At 41.7% G+C, this 24,675-nt stretch overlaps 1 protein-coding gene across 1 annotated transcript; it reads right to left on the minus strand.

The window, feature by feature from the left end:
• Positions 1 to 5,091: 5,091 nt before the first annotated feature.
• On the minus strand, positions 5,092 to 24,205 carry POPDC3 (popeye domain containing 3). Its single transcript, XM_054062258.1, has 4 exons — positions 23,914 to 24,205; positions 14,184 to 14,912; positions 12,250 to 12,358; positions 5,092 to 11,310 (listed from the first exon to the last, which is right to left on the minus strand). Exons 2-4 carry the CDS (start codon positions 14,672 to 14,674, stop codon positions 10,990 to 10,992), a joined length of 921 nt encoding a protein of 306 aa, XP_053918233.1. The 5' UTR covers positions 14,675 to 14,912; positions 23,914 to 24,205; the 3' UTR covers positions 5,092 to 10,989.
• Positions 24,206 to 24,675: the final 470 nt, after the last annotated feature.

Raw genomic sequence — 24,675 nt, forward strand, 5'->3', positions numbered from 1 at the left:
GGCCGTGCCCCCATCCGACTCCAGGCATCACCTCCGCGTGCTCCGTCCCGGTCTGAAGGCCGTGGGTCTCGAGCGGGGTCGGCTTAGGCATCTCAAACACGTGGGATGGATGACCCCACGGCGGTGCCTCCGCTCGCTGTAGGGCGAACCCGGAGCGCTGGCTTCCCTTCTCGGGGGGTAAATTTGGAAGAGCTGAATTCTCCCCTGAAGGAGCAGTGTTTCCCCTACATGGAGAGTCAAGGAGCCACAATAGCCTTTATGAAACTGCTCTTCTCGACTTGGCACCTGCTGTGGTTGCTTTGTCACAAGTGTAACATTCAAGAAATGTCGCTGAGTTTGCTCGTTTGGCTGCCTGACAGCTCCCAGAAATGGTGCACTTCCAAAGCGGGACGCTTGTGTCCCTGCGTGTTGGCAGATTGCACTGTGATGTCCTGCCTACCCCTCTCTGGCACCACTGGTCTTCGCAGGACAAGACAAACCAGCCACCAAGCCTGGATGGTGACATGTAGCATCCAGCCGTGAAAGGCATTGCAGATGGATGGACATCTCTGGACATCTCTGGACACCCCAGGCCATCCCAAAACCTGACAGTCAGTGATAAGTGAGGACAGCAAAAGAAGAAAATCTCTTTCAGTATATTCTGATGAGTTACCTACAAGGTGGTTAGGGTTTGTCTTTTTCAGCAGCCAAGAGCGTATGGTCAATGTTATACTTAAATATTTTCTGGAAGAGGAATACAGAATCCTGAATAATCTTTTAACTAAATGTTTATACATGTGTTATGTATATGACCTGATGTGAGATCTGGATCTTTCCAGTGATGTGTGCCATGTGAGTAGGGCTTTTATGAATCCAGCTGCCTGTTTTTCCAAAATATATTATTAATTTATGAGGAAGGACTTGGTTTGGGACTGTGTTTGCTCTGACTGGCCAGTCATTCTTACAGATCTATTCACTCTTTCCTGAGATATGCAGAGTAAGTTACCTGGGGAAAGGGCAGGAAGAGCAAGTCAGGATAGCATGGCTACAGAAACAGCCACAAGAGATGGCATCTAGCATCTGTTTGAGATTGATAATACTAAGTTATGATTGCCGGAGCAAAAGCCAAGTGGTTTCCTAAAGCAGCACAAAACAGCCTGTCAGAGAGCTCCTATCCAAATCTAGACTGACATGTAAGCTTTTTTAGCACGTTATTGGATGCTATGCTATACATTTTGCTGTACTAGGTGTGTCTTTTATGGAGTCTTTGTACTTCTGTCATCACCCTCCAGTCTTCTCTCTTTTTGTGAGGAGCCTTGGTGATATCTGCTTAGCCCAACACAGAAAATCCTAGTTAGGAAAGCTCAGCAATTAACTAATTATCTTTGTAGCTATGTGGCGGTGTTGAATTTTGTGTTGATTGCAGCTAGTCTCTTGGGATTTTTATATTTCAGTATATTAATGATTAAATGTCATTTCTCCTGTGCAGTGGAGTGGTAAGAACCAAGGCTGCATGGGCAATGTAGATGGTGGTAGCTAGTACAGCTGCCAGCAGAAAGGGAGAAATAGGGAGGAGCTGAGAGCTACCTCTGTGTCCTGGCCCTTCAGGAGGACCATAAGCAGATGAAGGGTGTAGACATGGTTCTGATGGGCTCAGCCTTGAGCTGTGGCGTGCATCCACACATAGAAGAAAAACCTTCCTTTCTCTGATAGAATGACTAGCATCAATTTTATATAAGCAATAGCAAATAGTCTTATGCAGTTATTAATGGCCATAATTTAAACCAGCCTTTAGTTACATACGTAATATTAGATAATGTAGATAGCATTTTATATATATAGTCATGTAACTAACATAAGCATTCTGTAAGTCAATGTATTAAGTGCAGTTTATTCTCTTAAAACAAGGTCTCGTGTACTGCAGGAGAGTGGGCTGGTTTAATGAAATCAGTTCAATGTCCTACTGTGAAACCACTGTAAAGACACAAACGGTTGGGCATACCTCCTGTCTATGTCAATAAAACACAAGTTCATTGAAGTCTGCTAATAAAAATTAATCTGATGAAGGCAAGAAATAAAAACTGTTCACTTCTACACCAATGAGAAGTTGGCTTCAAACAGCCACATTAGTTTTTAGAGATTTGTGTTGAATTGATGCATTTTGTCAGCAAAGACAGATCTAATGGTATTACAGCTGTTCATTGATGCAGACTTTCTCTCTGCCATGTTTCTCTCTCTTGCTATTGGAGTCTTGATAGCTTAAGTGCTTTTCTTCATTATTTAGTTATTTTCCAAAATAATGGTTAACAGGGGAAATTGTCACATGGATGTTGAAAATTGCTCGGTCTTATTCCTTATCTCCATTGACTTGCTTTGTGATCTCTTGCCAGTATACCCTAACCTCTTGATTGAACCTGGCGATTCTCCTGTATAATGCAGGGAAAATAAGGTGCACTGGTGGTGCAGGCAGATGTTGCTCAGTGGAGGTCAGGCAGAAGTTCAGAAGCATAGCTGAGACCGGAGCCTCCCTCTCTTGCTTCTCAGTTCAGCCTAGCTGGGCACTGAAATACTTCATTAAGTAGATGATAAAGTAACGCTTTGTAAAATTGCAAGCGCTCTGCCTCGTCCAAGTGAGAGCCCGATTCTGCAGCCTTTTTTAGGCAAAGTTTTCGCTAAAGAGAACAAATGCTTTGTATTTGGAATCCCAGATGTGCCAGGCTGACAGGGCTATTTTCGGACAATGGCAAGATCTATGAAATGTTTCCATTTATAGTTTTAGGAAGTGTACTCAGCATCTACAGGCTAAAAGATGCCTGCTCTAAACTGATCTTTTAAACCCTCTCTTTAGACAATGTGAGGGGGCTCTTTTCAAAAGTATCTAATCCTGTATGTGTTTGACAACTGTCTGGAGTGGAATGAAATATGCTGGCATAGTTCAGAAGTGCCCCATTTCAGTGAGACAGATCCCATCCTAGGTGCTGACATTATGTGCCATATAACTGAAAAATTACACATATTTTCCTCTGAAAAAAGTATTTATTTGGGTTTTGCCTGAAGGCATCCCTGAGAATTATGTTTTATTAGAAGGAAGTTTGTATTGAAGAGGTTGTAAATGATGAATACTCTCCCAGCTCTTTCATATTCTGGTGGACTTTTACCTCAGACCCTCCAAAAGCTGCTTTCTGATGTATTGCAATATAATCTGTCAAATTTTGTCATGCCGTAGCTGCAGTGAGAGTTTCTTCTGTTTATAGAAGAAGGGCTATCTATTTGTGAACCCCATTGAACCGGAGATATAAAACATCATATACAGGGGCTTCCAAGTGTCTGTCTGATAATGGAGTAATTGGTTACTGAGAATGTAGAGCCAGGAGCCAGGATTCTTCTAAACTGATCTGTCACAGTATCCAGGTTCTAATAGATGTACTGGTAGGTAGCTGTAGACGTTTATGCAAAGAGTACCTGATCCTGAGGTGTAAAATTGTTTGCTATTAAAGTTATATAAACTGTGCACAGTAAACAATTTAGTCATTCCAACTTAGCAATTATCCCTGTTCCTAAATTATACGTGAGCAGTCTCCTGCTGACAATTTAATTTGTATGTTTATTATTTGAAATTGCTCAGTGAATGATTATTATGAATATATGTGAGCCTATGATCTGCTTGCAAGTGCATTTCCTGAGACTGCTGCTGGAAGGGTCTCTTCCTCTTGCTCTACCTAAATCACAGTTCCCCCCAAAAATGAGTGCTGCGATGAACTAGATTGGGTTTTCTAAGGCAGGAGTCACGGTGTAGCTGTCGCTGCCCTGCCAGGGCTGCTTGTTAGCAGTGGTGGGGAATAGTGGGGAGCCTGCCCAAGTATGTAGAAATACAGGAATACCAAGAACAGGGTTTGAGCACTGTCCAGGACTCTAGTTGCTATCGACATGTTGCTCTTTGGTTGCTTTTAGTTAACGTGAGGCAGCTCTTACTTCCCACATAAGTGGAAGACAATTAATAAAGCAGTGCTTTTGCACTGCATCTGTCCCCTCACTTGGTGACAACTTTGATGCACAAAGAAATTTCAAAATGATCATGCAAAGACGTCTGTACTAATCTTGAAGTAAATTCGTGTCAGTCGCAGCTCACAATGTTCTCTCTGCAGAAATCTTTGTGAATTTATATAAGCCTATGTGAGTGTACTTATAAAACAAAGGAACTGCAAATACTGTCAGGGCAGTGTTATTTCAAGATAAAATGAGAACTAAATAACAACAGTTTAACATATCCAGAAGAACAGAGAGAACTTAAAAACTTGAGGAAGGAGGACAAAGAGGAATTGAGGGGAGGCATAAGATGAGTCTACAGGACTATTTAAATGAGTGTCAGAGAAAGCATGTAGGATTTGAGAATGAAAATACTCCACATACTGAGGGGGAAGAAAAGGTAAATAGCTCAGAGGAACTGTGAATGGGCATGAGGTAGGGGTTTTTTTTTAAAAAAAAGTTTTTTGGTTTTGGTTTTTTTTTTTTTGTAAAAAGACACAGAGAGAAGAGAGGAAGAGTAGGGAGAAAATGGATAATCCCATGAAAGAGCATAGTGTGGAGGTACATAAGCCAATATAAAGGCTAGGAACAGAAGTTCAGGAGTGAAAACCAAACCAGGAATGCACATTTGGTCCAAATGCATAGAAAGAGGTTGATGTAGCCCAAGTATTGAGGAGGAACATTTTATGCACTTGATCAGATTAGCAGTCCTAAACAATTTGTGTTTGAAATACTCCTTGTTTTGAGCATAAACCTCAAGGAGATAATAGCCACCCAATTTCTATATTAGCTGTCTCCTCTACCATTTAAGAAGAGTCAGCATCAAACAATCACGAAGGAGCATCTGGTTCACATTTACTGTCCACCCCAAATGTGCTGCTTTGTACATCCAGATGCTGGACTTCAGCTGTGCAGATGGTAAATGACTGTCAAAATGTGTGCAGAGTTATAATATACCTCAACTGCTTCTTACTACTCTTTGAGTAATCCATGGGACTAAAGACAAACACAGAATTAAGAAAAAAAAATTCCTCTAATCTCAATGAATAAATAAGACCAGTCTTCTGAGGAATGTTTATTATACTGCTTTGTTTGGTAAAGAAAAAAAGCAACAAAGACACTCCTATCATATGAGGTTAAAAACAGAGATACAGGCTGCAAGAAGCATACAGATATTAGATATGTAGGATTATTGCTTGTGCACATAGTATTAGCTTAAGTACATATACCACTGTATAAAGCAGTTTCAGAACTAAAATGACAAAGGTCTATGGTAGAGAGAAAAGTAAAAATAATTTGTAAAAAAAAAAGAGTATAAAAAAAGTTTTATGCTCCATATCTGATTTCAGAATATCAGTCTTTATTGTACTTTTTCCTTACTAATAATTAGTTCTTAGTTCTTTAAAATATGAACATATATACTGGAAGAGACACTAGGCTTTTTGAAAAGCCATAACCGAACAAGAAAATGGAGATCCAGTAAAAACCAGAGTGCGGTGCTGTATGATTGTATGATTGGTTTTTAAGAAGTGCTCCCATTCACCTCAGTAGGGATATCCACTTAAAAATATCATCTGATAGGTCCCAACCTTTCTATAAATGAAAACACTACAGTTTTGCTTCATATTCATAATAAGTATTAAAAAAAATTTATCTAAGCTAAATCTCTTAGTACAATAGAATACCTGTTTCAACTGGATTCAGTAAAATGTTTAAGGCTTTTAAGATAAGCAAGGTAAATGAACAAAGAGCCCTAAGGATTTCCAGCTATTTTATGGTAACTGGTGATAGTCATCCTTGTGTATCCTAGCAGATGTGACCGGCTTGCCTTTGTTAGGGGGTAAGTTATGTTGTATTTACCGCAGTGTAAGAATACGCATATGGGAAGACACAGGATCATATCTAACATATTTTAAATCCATCCCATAGCTTTCCTGCCTGTACCTCACCTTACAGTTGGCCCCTGGAAGTCCAAACCAAACACTGGGTATTCAGATTGTCCTATACACTCCTTAGGAGTCCCTAAAACACACATATGAGAAACACTAAGCACAGATGTGTGCCTCACTCCCATTGACCCCGGACTCCAGGAGGATGCCGGCTGCTTAAGATCATCCAGTCAGAATCCCTGAATGGGGACAGGGAGCCACTCACCTCCTTTCACAGAACTGAGATGCTCTCCTATGATGTACAGTTGTTACGGAAGGTGATGATGCTCCCCATTTCTATAAAGTGACTTAGTTAGAACATTGATACATGAAATGAAATTTTTGGCTTCAGTACCTTACTTCCAGAAAATTATTATATAAAGTCTGGCCCCCCAGACTTTAGACAACTTTGGGTGGAGAATTACTAGTGGATAACAAAACTATGGGATTCATGGCTAAAACAGTTATTTACCACTGTTATTTCAGTGCAGCTGCTTGTTTATATGACTTTAGTGTCCAAGTTCTTAATCGTGTGTCTTTTATCACTGTTTACCTTCAAAATCCCATTGAGGAAGGGAAAAAATTCTGTCCCCACAATACACTAGATCCCTTAAACTAGGAGCTGTGGTGGAACTGAATAAAATTCCCTGGGAATACAGGCAGAACAATAACTACTATAAAATCTTTCTGCTCCCACAAGCTTTTAGAAACATCCCATCTTTTTCCCAGTCAGTGACAATGTTTAACAACATTTGCTGCTTGCAGAGTGATGATTTTGGTCCAAACCCTCTGCTGGCAGAACCACCTGCGAAGCTACACTCTAAAAGGGCCTTGCATGACATGGTTTGGGACGTGACCCCAAATCCTAGGGCTTGCACACAATGTGCTTGTGCTGCCTTTCTCCTATACCCTCCCACTGATGAAGCTCCACCTACATCGTTCGATTAATTGGGATGGGGTAGCTTGATTTACATGCTAAGTTAAATTAACTCTTGGTTCACACAGTAGAATTACAGTAAGCAGAAACTGCAGACACAAAAAGAAAGTAAAGTCAATATGAAATAGAAAAAAAAAAAGTGCTTTCCCTTGGGAGCCCTGAACTTATTATATTTTTATGCATATTAATGTAATCAAAGTAAGTATTTTCAAGAAGGATTAACAAATCAGCTTAATGAAGATATTTATTTTGTTGTGCTGTAAAAAAGATATGTTATACAGTAATACTTTGGGGCAGAAAATGCATTCAACTATTACAGGAATAGAAAGAAAAATACTTAAATCTGTTACTCTGAATTCAGCAGATAGATATTAATCTTTTTCCTTTCTGTTTAAATGGTTTTCTTCTATCTAAATACCTATGGATCTGTTTCATTTTTAATACCTAGTTTGAAAGACCTGTTTATATGAGCAATACAACAATGTATTTTAATTTTTCATGTATTTTGAGCCCAAATCCATCATATTTATCATTCAAAGTAATCAAAAAATGTAGAGCACTTTTTTTTCTGGAAATGTAGCATCAACATATTATTTAATTACTGCAAGCATATGCCTATTTTTGTGGTGTGGCAAAACTATACAATTTCATCCAAGAATGTATTCAGCTTTCCCAGCTTTATCCTAGCAGAGTTCGGATATCTGTATGTATAGTTTGCCATCATTCTTTCCATTACTGAGTTTCCTCTGATCCCTGTCACATTCACTGGTTTGTTGCAGGGTAATTAACTCCTGAAAGTTTAGGACTGGCATGAACCTCCTCAGTCATCAAGTCCAGCCTCTATTTCATATTATCATAGAACAATCTTCCACTAAGCACTCACAACTAGCCTTGTGTAGCATTATTAGTCACTATAGTACACCGGGCTACCTTCTTTCTGGTAATTCTGTAGTTTTGAGTAAAGTTGCATGATGGAGTTCAAAAATTGCTTAGAATCTGTTACCTTACTTATGCAACTAGTAGTTAATCAAGTACTACCTAATGAAGGAATTGCAGGGCCAGTCCCATGCGTATTTAAGGCGTTTATTTTGATCTGCTAAAGAAGCACAGTCAGCCCGCCGCTGGCCCCTTTAAGTACTAGAAAGCCACAATAAGGTCTCTCTGGAACCTTCTCTTCTATAAGCTGAACAACACCAACTCTGTATATGGGCGTATATGATATCACTAAAGATTGTATTACTTCACCGAGAGGGCTTGCTGTCTCACCTCCAGTCCTTGCATAAATACTTATGTTACTGTAGATACATACGCCCCGAATTCTACAGCTGAAATGTTCTGCTAGTCATGACTCAACCAGATGCTGGAAAACCAGAAACAATTTTTAAAAAGTGACTCAAAGCTCAAAAAAGCACAGTAACAAAAGCTAAACAAGGGCCACCTGATCTAGTGGGACGTGTCCCTGCCCATGGCAGGGATGTTGGAACTAGATAATTTTTAAGGTCCCTTCCAACCCAAACTATTCTATGATTCCACGATTATCTAGAAGTATGTTCAGATATTGACTCAGCCATGTCCTCATAGAGATTTCTGATGGTAAGAAAAGCACCACCGAGGACTGTGTCTGGAAACCATGCTGAAACCAAGGCATGCACCTGTTTACAAAGAAGGAAAAATTCCCAAATCATGTAATGAAGTACCCATCACTCCAGAGCAGTTACCTTTCCAAGCAGTATGCTGTAGTTTAAATAGCATATATAAACTTGATACAGAAGGTGTGGGCAAGACTCTTTAGTCTTATTTTTGAAGGTCAAGATGATCATACTACTTTATTAAATGCTGACTCTATTTTAGGTTAAGGCAAGTTTTCTTGAACATATGGGGCAAGCTCATATAATCAAGAAAAATGAGGATAGCATTAATCTATGATTTATAGTTCATTTAATTCTAGAATAACATATCTTTTATGTCTCTACACTATAATCATTTTATTTGTAGACAACACAAAAAATTAAGTATAAACTTCATATTGGTCCAACACATTATAACACAAGAGATTTATAAATTCATGTTATCAGAATGAGAGACAGGGAGTTATTTTTAACTCACCTGTTAAAAAACAGCATAACATTTTCAGCACATGGCACGTTCATCAGGAGCAGCTCATCCAGGTGAAGCGTAGCAGGGATTGCAAAGCAAAACCTAAGTGATAACAAGATGCACTTCCTACTCACCTCTGGCACTGGGTGCCACCAGCAAATAAGACACGATACTAATCACAGTGCTGAAGTTCTGTGAAAATATCTATGCTGAGTCATACCAAGGGGTCAGGTAGCCTGCTGTCCTGTCCCTTAACTGTGAAAAGTACAGGAAGGGAGCACATACAGCTGTATGACCTTCCTACACACTGCCAGCCTCTGGCACCTTCTGCCTTGTTTTCTGTGCCAGTCTTTAATAGCTATCAATGAACCCTCTGTTTGCATTTCTTTGATTCTCTTTTGACCAAGACAAAGTGGCTTTGTGGCTCAGGGACTTCACACATTACGTAGTACATACAGAATACATTGTGTGGAAGAATTTGAGGATTATCACACTGCATGCTATGGTATTTATATTTGGCAGATTTTCTTCTTTGAGAGAGGCACATAAAACTAAAAGCAAAACTCATACATTATTTGCTCTACACTGAAGGTCCTACAAACAGGCACTTTCATATCACTTCTAACAGCTTTCTTATACATAATGCATCATCGTCTTTCAAGCATGACACTGTATCCTCCAGCAACAACTCCTAAGATCTAAACTGGTATGTATACGTGCACATACAAACACAATGGTTGTCCTACCAAAACAGTCCAGCAATTTTAAAATATTAAAAATGTGATCTACCTCCAGATCTATCAAGCAGCAGTACAGTCTCATAAAATAGTAATGTTTCCCATTTTTTGACTACTGGCAGGCACCAGGCATAGCAGCAGTAAGGTGAGCTAGAAAAGACAGTCATATACTTCTCCCCAAAGGCGGTGACTTCAAAGGCTGAAACCAACTTTCTCCTACTGAAGTGTGAGCTGGTGCTCCCTTATGTTATTAAAACACCACAGAATTAGCATGGGAATACTTTTTCAATCAAGAATTACATAGGCACAAAGAAGCAACTCTAGAAGCTAAACAAGAACATTTTGCTTAAAAATTGTATTTATTGCTGCAGCTGTTTCTTAAATAACTTCTTCCTGACAAACTTGGCTAAAAAGGATATCGTAAAACAAACTCCAATAGTTTGGCAGTTGATTGAATAACAGTATTTATTGTACATGGCATGGATGGCACGGACACTGTGGAAGCCTAGGTCCTATAAGACTATCAGAAACACTACACGATCATTTCCCTAAGCTATATTTGCAGCAGTTAAAACTGGTTTACTTTTCTAATGCCAGCAATTACATTCATGTTTGGTTTCACAGATTACCTCTTCAGGGCAGCCAGAGAGAAACCAATTGCTCATGGGACAGAATGTGTTGTTTCCTTTTGTTTGTGTTTTTAAGAATCTTGCCGTGCATTTCAAAATCTTCCATTTCTTTAAAAAATAAAACCAGTAAAATCAGTCTCAGTCTTTTTTTCTGCATTACTCTTCATGTTAATTGAGGCAATGTTCACATGGCATAAATATGAATGTTACAAGCCAGCTGCTATATTTTGAAGTCAATTTACTTGTTTTTATTGACTATACTGACTATACATTATAGCAAATAATTTTGAGAAAATATAATTACAAATACTGTGGGTTTGTTGTTTTTTTTTAAAAAAAACACAATACAGAGACCATCACAATTACAATAAAATTTCAGCCTGTTATGATTTGTTTTCCTCAAAAAGTAAGGAGATGAAGTTCAACAAAAGAATCAACAGAAACTAAACATATTGCAGAGAGTCAAAATGCAGAAGCCAACCTGCTGGCTCTAGAGGGAGGAAGAATTCAAGCTACTCCGATGAAAGTAAATGGCACTTATCAGTCAAATTTGGCTTGACTGGGTCTCATTCTACTTAATTTTTCTGCTCTTCCGCTTCACCGCTTTGCATTTCCCTTCAGTGCTTTTGGGAATGGCTGCAGTGCAGTTTTCCTTCCTAGGGCTGTGGGCTGAACGAACCGCAGTTTGTAACACCCGGAGGCTTGCGCCGGGGGGACCCTCTCTGTAGGTGGTATGGGGGCTGCACCGAAGGGGTATCCGGCAGTGAGACGTGGTAAAAGTTTGGTAACCGAATGTCGTACCTAAAACCTTTCCCCACGTGCACTCTGTCATTCAAGGCATACAGTTTTTCAGCAATGTCACTCCCAATTAAAATTGAGAAGAGGCGGGAGATGAAGCGGTGTTTAGCAAACAGCAGATAGAGTTTCTTTCTCCTCCAGGCCACGTACCGACAATCTGTCTCTGCCGTAAGGGTTACCTATAGAAGAGAGAATAAAAATTAGCCAGGTGATAAGGCAGCGTATTGCCACTGATGCCCTTGCTCAAAAGCACACCACCCCCCAGTCTCAGCAGGCATGCAGGCTGTGTCTGTAACATACATTTTGCATCTTTGCACCTACTGCAATTAAAAGCCATTTAGTCCAGCCAGAGAGAGCTCTGTGAGGCCTATCGTACGCAAAAGACAAGTGAGAAGGGTGACTGGGAACTGACTGAAAGGTTGTACCTTGTTGGCCTCGGTGACAGCATGCCTTTGCCTGCACTGAACAGTGCAGCATGCCTTTGCCTGCCCCAGCCAGGACGCAGGCTGATGCGTGCCCCAGCCTCGGCTCTGCACACCCTGTGTCGCTCTCAGCAGCCCCAGCCTGAAAGGCAGGTCTAAAGAAAGATCTCAACAAATGCCATTTGCCCTCATGACACAAGACATTAGATCCCCCCCACACAGGAGCTTAGCATGTGAGTCAAATGGCAGCAGTGGGAGGGCTCACCGATCACAAGAGGCACCCCTGACTGACGCTGTCCCCCCCGCTGTCCCCCCAACACCGAGCTGTACCACAGGCACAACTTTCCCCAGCTCACGCTCTCTGGTTCACCTCCCCTAGGGAAACCTCGTCAGCACTAACTCCCATTCACCTCCCGCAAACCTGGTTTCTCAGGGCTGGATTTGAGCCAAAGAATGCAAACAGAGTCTACCTCCCAGATTAGCCTTAAGGAAAAAACAGTTTGTTGTAATGACAAGATGCAAACAGAAAGAACAAATGGCATAATCAGTCCAGCAGGTGAAGAGGATTTCCCTCCTCAAAACAGTGGAATGCCACCTGTTTGTGTAATTTCACAAACAAAACCTGCAAGTAAATGAAGTTTGCCAATTAGCACATTAACAGTTTTCTGTAGCATTTAAAACCTTCTCTGCTTTTACCTGGAAAATTCCCTCTTCTGTGGGCCTCAGTGAATCCCATTCAGGAGAATCCAGAAATTGAAGAGGAAAAATGTAATGCAGAAACTCCCCATCAACTGTCACTCTGATCCTACCAAGATAAGACACGTTAATTTGTTAGTACTACCTGTACAGCAGCAATGACTACAACTAGAACTTGTTATTTCTGCTATGCAAAGAGCTTAAATAAAGCTTTGAGAGCATGAAAAAACAATTGCTGGCCAACAGTATTCTAATTATATTTTTGAACACAACTTGATCAGGCTGGTTGAAAGAGAATACAAGACAATCATGCAACTGAAATGGAAATCTTTCCAGATGTTCCTCAAGTTCTATTATTCTCTTTGGAGCAGGTCTGTCCAGTGACATATAAGCTTTGTCATGAAAAGGCCAGTGTTCACTGGACAGAAGAAAGACCAATGCACATTACACTATTTGCTTCCTTCAGTTCAAAACCATGGGATATATTCCTAGGTCTGGCAAATAAGCATTTTAGAGAGAATAAAGTGGCAAAATCAGGGAGTGGGAAGCAGAAGCTCCCCACAGCATGCGTTCGGTAAGGCTCTCTAAACGTTTAATAGGAATTATATGGCCACAGGAGCCAGGAGAACAGCATGGAGGTATGGGATCTCTGCAGGAATGCTATGGCTTTCTGCAAATGCCAAAGAAAAATGTTCTTTCTAGTTTTTAAATTATATTTAAGTTTGAAGACACACAGCAGCAAACATGCATAAACCTCATGAGCTAAAAGGAGAAAAGCAAGCTGTAGGAGTACCCTTTTTTACATCTGCTCTGCCCCAAGATTAATGCTTCTTACAAAAATCATAAGACACAGCCTTACACTGCACAAAGAAGGGTAGCACAAACTCCCTGCATGATTAGTAACTGGCTGGGCATGCAGAAGGATCGACACCTCTCCTTTAGTAGGACTATGAACAAAAGCAACCTCCACATAGTACTTTCTAGACAGCTTCCAAGAATGCTTTAAATCAAAGTGTTACTAGGGACAACTATCTAAAATCCATATTGTTCACTGCAAGCAGTCCTAAAACATCTGAGTTTCAAGCTGCCCATAAACTCCATCTATCCATGCAGCAGGCTGTCAAAATGCATCTACAAAGTGTCCCATCAAAGACAGACCATGGACATCATCTCTATGTATCCCATCTACTTTTGTGGTGGTCCAGTACTGTATACCACTTTGTATACAGTACAAAAGCAAACATTTCCCTTCAGGAAAGCATTCACAAGGTTGCCAGAAGGGTCTCCAGTAAGCAGGGAGTACAAGCAGGTGGATTTGTTGCCTCAGGGTCACAGTATACAGTGACTGCAAGACTCAGTTGTGCAAATCTTGATAGGGCTCAACTATGTTCCCTTGTAATGGAAGGGCACTTCTAGGCCTTCTGCTCTCCCTCCTTCTCCCCACCCCTCCCAGAAAGCAATCAAATACAACCTGTATTGAAGTCAATACTCTATTAAACAGTTTATCTAAGTATATACAGGTTCATAACTACCTTTTAGTCCTGTTTCAGATGATACTAGCAAAGAAAAATAAGAAAGATGCTGTGTTCATTAGTGAGGCAGTAGACAGCAAACCACAGGCTGAAGATTGAAGCATACACTTGTCTGCTTTATCCACCTAGCCTGTTAAGTGCTGTGATACAGTGGTCTGGAAAGAATGACTTAAAATCCTTTTCTTTATGCTATTACAGATTTTGTGCTTAGTGTTTTTATGCTAGTGCTGTCCTAGACAAGTGTATTTAGCCTATTAATATTTATATTACTTGCATTAATATTTAATCTACTGTACTGCAAAATGAGCAAACAATACACAAATAAGGGATTTTTTTCTTTCCTTTTCAAGAAGGAGGAAAAAAATAATATTTGCAGTTAAGTCTGAACAAGCTGATACAAACCTGCCTGATACAAGCAAGGACAGTTTATCAATAGGTGTTTTGCCCTGCATGGCATAGCAATGTTCCTTCTCCAGGGTAACCACTTCTGCATCACAGCACAAGACAATCTTCCTGTAGACAGTCAAAGAAATTCCCAGAGGCTGGAAGAGAGCACTGTAGAGTTCCTGGAATTCTCTGTCAAAGGAAACACTCCGAACTTGGTAGGTAACGTAAATGAACTGGACGAAGCATATAGCAAACAGTATAAAATTCCAGGAGAATATATCAGCAGCACAAACATCCAGCCAAGCCCAAACAGAAGAGCAGAGAAAGCCCAATCCAAGCAAGCTGAAGACATAGAGAAGCCCAAAGAATCCACTTCCTCCCATGAAGCCCACAACAAAGAGAATACTGGCTAGATGGTAGATAGATCCTTCTGCCTCTTGCTTCCAGGAGGTACATGTAGGATGTGCATATATCAAGCTTTCCCAAAAACTTGCATTTTCTCCCATGGCTGGAATAACTTTTCAACTCAGGTGAATCTTGGAAATTGTTATTTATGACATGCAGCTAGCGAGGTCCTTTGCTTTTCCATTCTTGCAAACTCTGCTCAATGATCAAATGACCTCAAGGTCTTTTTTGGTAGTAATGTTGCCATTAGGAAGCTAATATTCTCAGAAGGCAATGCTGTTTTTCACCAGTTCATGCATTGTTTTGACTTTGTCCGTGTCATCTGTAGCTTCATCTGATCTGGACAAGTGAAAAAAAGAAATTATAAAAATTCTTCATCAATTAAACTCTATCAAAGCTTTTATTGTTGAAAACCACAGAGTGCATCACATTCTTCCAATTCCCCTTGCAGCCCTGTGATTCCAGGATCAAACCTTAATATTCATTCAATTGAAGATCATGTTTCTGTATCTACGAATCCTGTAGCAATTGTCAAATCACCAATGAATCCATGTAAACCTGTACCTCACACCCACAGCATCCTGTGACAAGTCCTTCCACAGCCTAACTGCTGAGAAGGTAGTTGCATCTGTTGGTCCTGAACCTGCTGCCTGCAAGTCTCATTTAATGCCCTATCTAGATTTTGGACAAGAAGTAATAGTGAACTCTTGTTTCTTATTCACTTCCTCCACCTCACTCTGGATTTCCGTCAAACCACTCTCATTAATGAGTTGAGAAAGGCTGTTCTCTGTCCCCAGAGGAAACAAACTATGTCCTGAAACACCACAATAAGGGAAACCCAAGCACGATGAGGAATGGTCATTTCTACTCCAGGCAAAAAGCTGTCATGTATAAGGAAGACAAACCTTAAATGCAGCTTTATTAGAATACAAAGTAAATAGTCCAGCAACATAATTCTCAAATGACATTTACAAAACAATTTTATAAAATTTGAAATTCTAGCTTGTATAATTTCATGCCACAGACCACATAATTTTATTGTAAAATTTTACTGTTGTTAAATACGCTATTTGTTTCCATATGACAATGTATTCCTAAGAGTTAAATAAAAAGTAAAATACACAACCAAAAAGAATTTTAAAAAACAATATAGAAAAAAATCAAAACCAGCTTTCAATGTCTGTCTTTTAAAGTAAAAATACATGCTTCAATGTGAGATTAGGCACAGCAGAAATTGCAAAACCAATCAGTAGCGTAACCAGGATTGAAACCCACCAAAGAATTTAACTGTCTGGTTCTTTTCCTGGTAAAACAGCAGGGAAACTAAGAAGTATCTTGCTATCTAAATTATTTGATTCTCTAGAATATCAAAGATAGCTTCCCACCACCCCCACCTAAGAGCCAGAGGAGTCAATAGTTAAAAAGTACTGCTGGTGCAGTGAAGCATCCAACATAATTCAGCAAGGCTTTCAGTGGGGTTTGTTGTTCTGTTTTTTTTTTTTAATGACACATCTAAGAAATTAATAAAGTATCACATTTCCTAGCTGCTACAGCTTTACTTCTTTTAAGTTTATTCAAGCCCCAACATGAATTCCATGATTCAAAAATACTAACGCTAGAAGAAGATATAAAATCCTAAACAACCAAGTGGCAAAGTTCAGAAGAAAAGGTTATGAGGAGAGCTAGTGGGTAGTTTCTAACTACAAGTTTTTTTGTCTCTTATACAAATACTCTTCTCTGGTACAGGATTCCCCCCAGATGCAGCATTTAGCCCTTGGAAAATGAGAGATGAGAATTGCATCAGCTATGAAGAAGTTACCTAAGTGTGGTAAGGGCATGAGGAATTTTAAGGGGTACTTCTGTGATCAAGGGGAAAGATTTCAGAACCAAAAGAAAATAAAACTGGAACATATGGTTCCCAGACCCTGTGTTCTGAATTCAGTCAGTATTTGTATTGCATGGTCAAAAATTAGTGGCAGAACTTTTTGTTTGATTATTTTGTTTTTAAAATATAAACACTGACAACAGGGATTTTGTATTATTGTTAAGACTTCTAGTCTACTGCTGATGTTTTGCTCTGAGCAGTTCTCACGAAGACTCTAATTTCTACAACAAAAATCAGTGTTCAGAATGGACCCGTGACTGAGAAGTTACATGGGAACTATGTGCTGCCACAAACCACTGTGGATCCATACTGTAATCTACTTCCCATTACCTGTGTTTTTTTGTCATGTAACACATTGCATGTGTTTAAATAATTTGACATGACATTGCAATAATTTCACAAAATTTGTGTTCACTTTCCAATGCACATTCACAGCCTGCCCACACTACATCTCATCGTGTTGCTGCAAAACATCTACTCATGGGGTCATAAAAATTTGTAAAGAACAACACACCACTAGGACACAGATAGAGGGTCACCATACACAGAACCAAAGCCCTGGATAAACTGTTCTGCATTTGTAACTATATTTTTGGAATGGGATCTCCGTCTTCCAAAACCACTGTAAACAAAATTCTGAGTTATTTCAATAGTTTTGCACAATGAGAACTTTTACTGTGCTACAGCTTACCCCAGGCTGGAAAGGGCCTTCTCCCACCTGGACAAGAGAAAGGGCAAAACAGGGAGGCTGGTGCTACCACAGAATACAGCCTCACCAACATGACCCTCTCCTGAGCAAGATAAGGTATGCAGGCAGAAACAAACCCTCTGGAAAAACTGACAAAACCTACTACTAAATAGAGCTGGTTTCTAAGGGCTATGATGAAGAACAGGCATGCTTGCTGCCAGGGAACAGCAGGCAGAAGGAGAGGATTCACCTCTTTTTAATCAAGAAATTATTCTGAGATTTGAGAGTTAAAAATCATTTTGTTATGAAGCATTAAACAGAGTATAGACAATTGTACAAAGAGTAATACTTCTAATATTGCTTGGTATTTAGTGATAGATAAGGTCTTTCACATTTCTCTGTGAAAGTCCAAAATTGAGGGCTTCGAAATAGTCACTCTAATTAAGTCATCCATCTACTGCAAGTGAGGATGTGGGGAGAAAAATCCCGCAAATAAAAAAGCCAAACAGCTGTGTCACCAACTGTGAGTCATCCATCACTGAGGACCCATCTAGAAAGCGTCCCCAGCAGATGGACACTTACCAAGTTTGCAAGCACGTGAAGGGGACACCATTCTTTCATTGAGATGCTTAGGCGTTCTGACCTACCAGGACAGGGACATGCCAACTGACATAGCCTTGTTTGATATCCTGCCTCAGCTGTCCTTAGCTGTGGTGAACAGTTATTGCTACAGGTTCCTTTGATGGTGGTGACCAGGCAAACTGCAGCAGAAAACTGCATTTAAAGCAAGTACCTTGGATTATAAGCCTGAAAAACTGTACCTTCCCCAAGTAAATGTTTAATACTCGCTGCTCTGCCCCTCACCTATGGAGAAGGAGCACCATGCACAAGCACAGCCTCTGCTATATGACTACCATATTCAGAATAATACAACATTGACATCTGTAGGGAGCCAGAGGTGCACGAAAAACGTCTCCTTTCAGTTCAGGAAGAAGACATACCCTGTCAACACAGGCTGAATTACCGAGATGCTTCTGAGTGTTTTGCTCCAGCACACATCCCATCCTTTCCAGCAGGAGCAGATCAGTCTATATTAAAAGATGTGGGCAATATACAGCAGCATGGATTTCTTTAAAACAAACAGCATTGCTGGAAAGATTAAGCTGTCATCAGAAAGTGTTAAAACAAATTAGTTTGCTAGAGCTTCAAAGCAGTAAATGGAATATTTCACTTATACCGTCCAAAATAATCACCAGCCATCAGTATACAACAACAGTCAGATCAGAATGAATTTATCTTGTCATTTAAATGCACATAGTACGACATCCACCTTCCCAAATGGGGACCTTCCCCATGCATGACAGTATTCCCATAAAGAATTATCAATTACATACATTGTTAATTTGCTTGAGAACTGGGTATCACATGCCATTTTTATCACTGATGACTCAAATTCAGCTCTGAGAAACTCTGAACGTTAAATTACTCTGTTTGGATCATAATAATTTCTGCAAGAAAGAAACTCTAAAAGCCCTGAGGCCACCAACAGTTCTGTCTTTGTTCTTTTTAATTAAGTCAAAAGTAAAGCTATTCAGAGTTCAACTATTCCTTTCTTTAGTTGTCTTATCCCAAATACTCAGCCAGAAAGCGCAGAGCACTTTCACAATGTACACATGGACAAGCCATAGCGCTGTACATGCTGATTGTGTAAACAGCCTCGATTAATTGTTTGCTACACATTTGAAGAAAAAGTGAAGATTCTTTTACAGCAGACGTGCTTTCATGTACAAAATGAGATTATTCTGGATTTAGTAGGATTTGTCTCACTGGTTTTAGGCATCTACATACTAGATGTTAATACATGGACTAGTGGGCACAGCCTAGCTTGGCAGCCAGCAACCCTCTCAGGAACCAAACAGTCCTTCCAGCCAAGGGGACCCTCCCAGGCTCAATGCTCCCCTGCTTCCAGAAGGACGAGCTGTGAGCACATCTAGCCTGGCAAGTTACATCTTAGATGTATAAAAAGAAGCTCCTTAATTTTAGCAACTATTTCCTCTACCATGCAATGCAACTGCATACCTCGGTTAATGTACCCTTCCTTCTATTGCCCCTATGTCTCTGAAATCCTTTCTCAGCTCCTCTACCGACACCCCTTGCTCTCAATGGTTGGTTGTATGGCATGCTTTCCCCCAGCTACTTTCCTTCTGCAGTTGTTCACTTGGGATTAGATACCCAAAGGGACCAAGACAACCAAACTCTTAACTGCAATATAGTGCCTAACTCATGCAGTGCACAGAAGAGCTATGCAGCTATAGACAGATAGGGCTATGTGCTTATAGGCAATTATGGGCAGATAAAGAAGCTATTTTGAGTAATAAACTGCCCCTGAACTCACTCCAGGCACAAAGTATGGATGCAGCAATTAGGACAGTAACTAACAACACAAGCCCATATCCTAGCGTGCCTTAAACTTTATATGATTATATCATCGAGAAAGCAGTAGTTGTAATACTCAGTAACAAGGTTTTCCTGAGAAAACACAGCTTGTATGATACAGAGAAGTCTACTGTAGCTTTATCACAGTCCATAACATCAGGAAGATGGAAGGAGGATGAGGAAGAAAAGGACTACCTAATCCAGAAGACAAAGCTATCAAGATAATCAGTCCTTATAAAACTAGATATGTTCACATTACAAAGGCACACAAGCATACATAACAAAGGTAATTAATGGGATGCATTTAAAGATTTCCTTTCCTGGGAATTAAGACATTCAGGAAGGATGCTTTCAGATACCTAAAATAAATCTGGACATGCTATTACTAAAAAATTAACTGATTTACTACAATTCTATTTTTTATTCTACAGGAAGTCAGATTAGATGACCACAATGTTGTCTTCTGGACTTTGTCTAAAGTTATTTAATATAAAAAAAGTTGTATATACCTAGAAAGCAATGCAGCTGGTCTTCTCAATGAAATTTAGGAATCTATCTCAGATGCCAACAAAGTGGCTACTTTACACAACAGAAAGCACTGAAGATGGGTAGATCTCTGAAATTATTCCTCATATAGACCTTCCAGAAGAAGCCTTTATCCTTTCTCGGCAATGATTTTTCAAATAAAGGGATGTTTATCAATGAATACTTTAACATGAAACATGTATGCAATCCCAGCAGCTGAGCCTCAGGATACAAGTCCCCAGGCCGCTGGAGAACAAAGAGTGACTGAAGCTAAGTCCTCTCTCCCTCAGCCTCCTTCCTACACAACATCACAGCTTCAAAAAGAAGGGCAGCAACTGACCTGCCCATGAGTCAAAATGAGTCACCTGGGGCACCCTTGTGGGAGCAGGAAACATGGATTTGCACTCCCTTGGGGCTGAGGAAGGCATCCTGTGTCTCACTGATGTCTCACAGCTATGTGTCACCCTCTGGATCAGTGCTCTGAGTGCAGGCTGTCACTTGGAAGCCAAAGTATCTTGGGCTGTAGGGAACGCCGTCAAACCACACTCTTCCCAATCCTTCTGGTACCTCTTGGACTATGCGGGCTGCAGCTGCCATATTGGAACCCCACCCCCAGAGCATCTGTGTGAAGTAATATCTTCTCAGAGAGCAATGCTTCCGGGAATGCACAGAGACACAACAATAAGCAGCTGAAGCACATCCAACAATGAGTGGTTCTTCACTTCTGGCAGGGCAGCTCTGAGACATAATGAGTCCAGCCAAGCAGGACTTTTAGGGCCAAAACCATGCTTTGGTCAGGCAGAATTTAGGTTTCCAAGTTCAAGGCTGTTCAACCAAGAACCCCTTCAGTCAGCTGCTGCCTAACCCTGGACACTCTGATGCCATCTCTACATGTCAATGGTCCATGTGAATGACCCATCAATAGCACAAGGCTGGTGACCGATTGTCTACCTTGCCAGCCTGGGTCTGACTCCTGTTTCCCACCTGCAGCAGATGCAAAACAGCTTTATCCAAAGCAGAACACTTTAATGGACATCTTTTCATGGGACTGTCAATTCATTCAGCTTGTTTGGCTGCAGCTGGGAATGCCTGATTCCACTTAGAATTTGCTCAAATTCCTGCTAGTCTTTTTAAGAAGGGGAAAAAAAGCTGGTGGGGTGGAGGCATCAAGAGAGAAAGAAAACCTGCAGCAATACAGAATAGTTTAAAGCTCATTAGAAGCACTGCAAACAGTGAAGCTGCTATTATTTAGTCTTTAAATATTCAAAGACCAGCTTACTATACACTGCTTATAGTACTTGAACGATTCCTCATTTATCACTGTAAAATATACAATGCAATCTTCTGTGGTTGCAAAGCCAATATTGAAGATGCTATCTATTTTATCCTCTAGGCAGTATCTGATATTGATACAAGAAGTAGTTACTATAAAAATAATTACAGATTTTCTTCCAGTTTGAATCAGAACTGATGAACCATAAGTACATGCAGCATTCCTGTCAAACTAAGGAGAATAATCCCCTCCCTCCCTTTTTTAAGGCATTTACTCCTAGAAAACATGAACATGGAATGACAGTCAGATATTTCTTAAAACTAACTATGGGCTTCTAGCACTTGGGTAAATTTGAGCAAGGTTCTTGTACACTGAACAGCATTGGCCAAAAAATAATTCAGAGGGTCTGCTTTATTGTGGTTTATAATAAAAACTCAAAATGAAGCACAAGTTCAAGTTTTTCTACAGTTCACCTTTTAAATTAATACCAGAGAAAGCAGCTACAATGCATATTTCACTTATGCTCTAAAACTGTGTTAATGAACTACAGCTGAAATCCGCAGAACTCAGCTTAAATGAGTTTGTATGGTGCAGCAGTGCCTTTGGACGGGAACGTATGCCGAAGAAATCATCTGATGTGAACTTAATTTCTCAAAAGGAAATAAACACAGAGGGTTGGTTCATCACATTATCCCTGCATGTGCAACTGGGTTATGAAGAAGCAGGGTCACGAGCCACATGTTCAGACAGATAAACAACACTCTGAACCATGAAATACCACATTTACGTACTCTGTGAGCTCTAAAGCAGAGTGAAAGACAGATAAAGGTACCAAGGATGCCTTACTGGAACTGCTGAAATTATTTATCTGTATTGGAGGGTTTAGGTTTAGAAGTACAGTTCTATTCCCTGCTTTACTGGAATGAGCGTCATACAACTCTGCATACAAACAGAGCCAAGCAGAACACATGGTACTGGTTTAGCATCACTTTCATTAGTTTTCTATCTCTGAGAGCCAGAATACTCTTAATATCATCATGCAATACAATTGCAGACAGAGGCTGTCTTCCCTGTACAATATCTGACTTTGGTTTGGGTAAGAACAGCATGCCCAGTTACAGGTACTATACCACCACCTGGACACAACGATCAGAGTTCTTTTTCACAAGGTAGTGGAAAACACTAAAATGATAAAAAAGGCCCTCATCTCTGAAGAGCCTGCACACATAATAAAAAGATTAAATGTAGCTTCATCTAGCAACCCTCTTCTTGAATCCTTAATCAACTTCTGTTCTAATTTTTATCATAAAAGGTTTCCCTGCCACAAACTTTGCCTTCACAATTACCCGTATCACATTTCCTTCTATTTCAGTATCTATTCTCCTCACTACAGGGCTGCAATGTACTTGATATTTTGTAGGCTGGACATAGCTTAAAAACTTGACATTTGAAGCTACTTTATTATTTGGCACCACACAGAACTTTGTGGAAAGCCTGAACAGCAACAGTTCTGCAGATGTGGAAACCATTCCTTGTTTTGCTGTGGTCACTGAAGACACTTTGACTTGCATGTATGCAGTCATGTTCCCATTAATCAACAGAGTGGCAAAACACCCTAATTCTGGAAGCCAGATTTCATCAATGACATCTTCAGAACGCTACCAGGTGGTCCATGATTCAATATTACAAGAGATCAGCTATACAAAATGTTTGCCCATGAAGTGATTGACAGCCTAAACACACAGAAAGCTTTACAGAACAGCTGAAGAAAACGTGGTAAAATATTACAGTTTGGAAAAACATGTTTGGAAAAAAAAATATTACAGTTTGGGGAAGAGAAGTGTTTTGTATAGTTTGTTGTATCTTTGGAAAGAAACAACTGCAAATGCAGAACCAGACCTTAATTTCGGGGTTCATCAGCTCTTACCACTTGTGAATGGGGAGAGAGTAGAACTAAACAGCGGCAGCTACGGAGCAAAGCCCTGCTCAGTGGGAGAAATCCCCGGCCCGGGGTAGTTTTGTGGAAGCAGAGACACTTCTCAGTTTTGTGGAAGCTGAGACACTTCTCAACCCAGCTCCTGAGCGCGGGATGAAACCGCGCTTTCCTAAGCCATAAACGCTAAACTCGGGGTGCGCAGCGACGAGCCTGGCTTCGGGCAGACCCCCGGGAGCGGGGAGGCAGCGCTGCTCCTGCGCACAGGGGACACCGCAAAGGTCTCCAACCTCTGGACGCTGGGGAACAGCGACCGGGGCTCGCCCTCGCCGGGGACCCCGCCGAGCCCCGGAGCGGCTGCTCCGCCGCCACCGCCGCTCCCCGAGCCCCGAACGCCAGCGAGAGCTGGACGGAGCCCGGGGGGTGCGTGGGCAGCGCCGCGGCTGCAGCTCAGACCGCCCCGCAACCCCTTTTCTGCCCCGCGTCCCCCTTTCCCTGCCCCGCGCCCCCCTTTCCCTGCCCCGCAGCCCCTTTCCCTGCCCCGCAGCCCCCCTCTCCCTGCCCCGCAGCCCCCCTCTCCCCGCCCCGCAGCCCCTCTACCTGCCCCGCGCCCTCGGAAGAAGCGTCCCGCGCGGCCCCCGCTCCGCTGCCGCTCCGACCCCGCCGCGTCCCCCGAGCCGCCGCTGTGACTAAAATAGGCAGCGGGCGGCGGGCGGCGCCAGCGCCGGGGCCGGCACCGATCCCCGCAGCGCGCAGGCTCCGGGGTGCGGGATGCCGCCCGGGGCACCCGAGGCGGAGGGAGCGGCGTCCTCCCCGCAGCCCCGCGCTGCCCGTGGGCGCCGAGGAGGAGGCGGCGGTGCTGAGTTGCCGTGACCCTTCGGGACGGCGGTGCCACGGCTGAGCTGGCGCGCCCGCTGCCCGGTGCGCGGCTGGGACCCGCCCGCCAAACCCCGCTGCCTTTAGCGCAGGCAGGGAGAGGCGCCTGCTGGGGCACTGCTGTCGCGGGCTAAATGATGTGGAACCAATAGTTTGGAGTTTAATAAAAGTACAGTTTCCTGCCCTCTCACCTACTCGCCCCAGCAACGCGTCTGTTCAGAAGGGCGGTCTGTGCCTGCAGGGTCGTCTTCACTACGTGAGTCGTGCACCTGCTTGTACACAATCTTCATAGAATCATAGAATGGTTTGGGTTGGAAGGGACCTTAAAGATCAACTGGTTCCAACCCCCCTGCCATGGGCAGGTCCATCCCAACAGACCAGGCTGCCCAAGGTCCATCCAGCCTGGCCTTGAACACCTCCAGGGATGGGACAGCCACAGCTTCCCTGGGCAACCTGTGCCAGTGCCTCACCACGCTCAGCTTGAAG

Source organism: Cuculus canorus, chromosome 3 (assembly GCF_017976375.1).
Source record: "Cuculus canorus isolate bCucCan1 chromosome 3, bCucCan1.pri, whole genome shotgun sequence".
Lineage (NCBI taxonomy): Eukaryota > Metazoa > Chordata > Aves > Cuculiformes > Cuculidae > Cuculus > Cuculus canorus.

Bases quoted from the DNA above. Each gene is read 5' to 3' on its own strand.
- POPDC3 (XM_054062258.1), bottom strand. From the start codon at position 14,674: ATGGGAGAAAATGCAAGTTTTTGGGAAAGCTTGATATATGCACATCCT. The intron at 12,359-14,183 runs GTTTGTATCAGC...TTATCTTGGTAG, and splicing joins TCCTTGCTTGTATCAGGCAG to GATCAGAGTGACAGTTGATG. The intron at 11,311-12,249 runs GTAAAAGCAGAG...TCTCTTCTATAG, and splicing joins CAGAAGAGGGAATTTTCCAG to GTAACCCTTACGGCAGAGAC.